This window comes from Pterocles gutturalis, unplaced genomic scaffold (genome assembly GCF_000699245.1).
Source record: "Pterocles gutturalis isolate BGI_N339 unplaced genomic scaffold, ASM69924v1 scaffold13786, whole genome shotgun sequence".
NCBI classification, from domain to species: domain Eukaryota; kingdom Metazoa; phylum Chordata; class Aves; order Pterocliformes; family Pteroclidae; genus Pterocles; species Pterocles gutturalis.
Window position 1 is genome coordinate 342 of NW_010097999.1, and position 1,943 is coordinate 2,284.

Below are 1,943 nucleotides of genomic sequence, written 5' to 3' on the forward strand. Positions count from 1 at the left end.
TGCGGCTCACCCTGAGGGTAGCAGCACCCGTAAGAGGAGCAGGGATGGAGGATGCTCCGTGGGGCCAGCTGCTCACCCTGTGTCTCTTTGCCTCTCCCTCGGCCAGTACAAGGCCAGCTACAGCCGTCACTTCATCTCTCCAGATAAACAAGAGCGCCAAGACAAAGAAATCTTCCGGCAGAACATGAAGAGGCGTCTGGAGACCTTCAAGTCCACAAAGCACAACGCCTGCTCCTCCAAGAACAAGGCCAGGCTGAAGGAAAAGGGCAGGAAAAAGGCAAGCCCTCCCCAGCCTCCGACTCCTTTCCTAGATCTCAGCTTTGGCCTCCCCCAGGACGCACAGTGAGGTCCTTTGGGGTGTAGGTGAGGTGCTGCAGGGCATCAGCAGCTCCAGAGCCAGCGAGGAAAACGGCTCATCTCATCTCAGTCCTGCCTACGCTGTGTGGGAGCGGGTGGATGTTGCATGTCCATGTATCCCCACCATGCCAGCACTGCCGTGGGGTGGCTGTTCCCTGGGCAAAGCGGCCCCCAGCCCTGGAGGAGCCCCACGTTTGCTTTATGCTGAGTGCTCTTGGAAAACAGCTTGAACGTTGGTGCAGATCCAGGCTCACATGTGTGGCACCGTGCTGGGCCGTAGGTGTCTTCTCTCGTTTGGAGGCTCTTGAAGCCCTCGCAGCTGAGCTGTTTGTCGTAGGGGCGTGAGGACTCAATGCCAGGGGCTAGGAACCACCAGCTGCCAGCTGCCCCCTCGCTGGGGTTGGATGCTGTGTCCCAGGGGTTATTGGGTTTGCAGGGCTGCCTGGGTTGGGGTTAGGGGTTTGCGCGGGGCAGGTCCCAGCCAGTCCCTCTTCCTTCGCAGAACATCTCTCTGAGCAGCGAGGCTCCCAACGGGAAGACGCACAGAAACGTCCCATGGCAGGAGGCGGGTAAGGCCGGTGGCAGGCGAGTTTTGCAGGCCCTGGCAAGGGGAGCTGGTGGGGTGGGAGCAGTCTGCTAGCACCAAGTCCTTCTCCCGTGGGTGCAGTCCCTCCCAGACAGGGCGCCCCATCCTTCAAACCAGCTCCCTCCGTCTGTCTGCAGCTCCTGTCCTGGTGATGGTCAGCTCCGAGGAGGAGGAGAGCGATAGCTCGGAGACAGAGAGAGAGGACGATGAAGGGATCGTATTCATCGCTCGAGCCACCGATGAGATCCTGCAGGGAAAGGCAACTCCTGGTAGGCACTGATGCTCCCACACCAAGGCAGCTGCCGTTGAGTGGCTTATCCTTCCTCCACCTGGGGAGCAAAGTTGCCTTGGCCTGGGCAAAACCAAAGTCAGCAGAGCATGAATGTGAGAATGGCTGTTCTCTGTGGCTCTGGAGGCAAGGCAGAGCCTCCCTGGTGGCTCCTGCATCCCTGGGCCAGCTGGTTATTTGGTAGTGCTTGGTTCTGCAATGTCTGCAGGGCCCAGGGAGAGAGCAAGAGGTGTGCAAAATCCCTCTCACTGTCCCTCCTTCTGGATCCCCAGGCAGCCTGGACGTCTGTCCCAGCCCTTGCATCATCCCGCCATCGCCCACCTTGGCAGAGAAAGAGCTGCCATGGAAAGGAGACCAGGCTGATCTGGCTGTTTATGTCTCCTTGGAGACCACCAAAATCGTGCCAGTGGATATGCAGAAGGCGTGGAACCAAAGCATCTCCTCCCTAGAGAGCATCGCTTCCCCCCCAGGCATCGAGAGCGGACCTCAGCACAGGAGATTCGCCTGCCCTGTGCTGGAGGAGCAGCCCCAGTCTGCCAGCCAGGCGATGCTGGAGCAGAGCTCCTGTTTCCAGTTCCCCAGCAACGTCTCCAAGAGCGGCCGGTCGCAGAGTGACAGCAGCCCGGACGGCGCAGAGCAGCAGGAGCTGCAGCCTTTGATGGCCACGGAGGAGCAGGGCAGGATGCTGCCCACCGCGGAGCCCAGGTGGCT

At 60.4% G+C, this 1,943-nt stretch overlaps 1 protein-coding gene across 1 annotated transcript in view; it reads left to right on the plus strand.

Moving 5' to 3' along the window:
* Positions 1-1,937, plus strand: part of LOC104471922 (sodium/hydrogen exchanger 5-like) — a gene marked incomplete at its 3' end in the record, with an annotated part of 2,274 nt that extends 337 nt beyond the window's left edge. Inside the window, 4 exon segments of the mRNA XM_010087433.1 lie at positions 17-277; positions 860-1,074; positions 1,076-1,212; positions 1,505-1,937. Coding sequence (XP_010085735.1) covers positions 17-277; positions 860-1,074; positions 1,076-1,212; positions 1,505-1,937 — 1,046 coding nt within the window.
* Between the last annotated feature and the right edge of the window lie 6 nt (positions 1,938-1,943).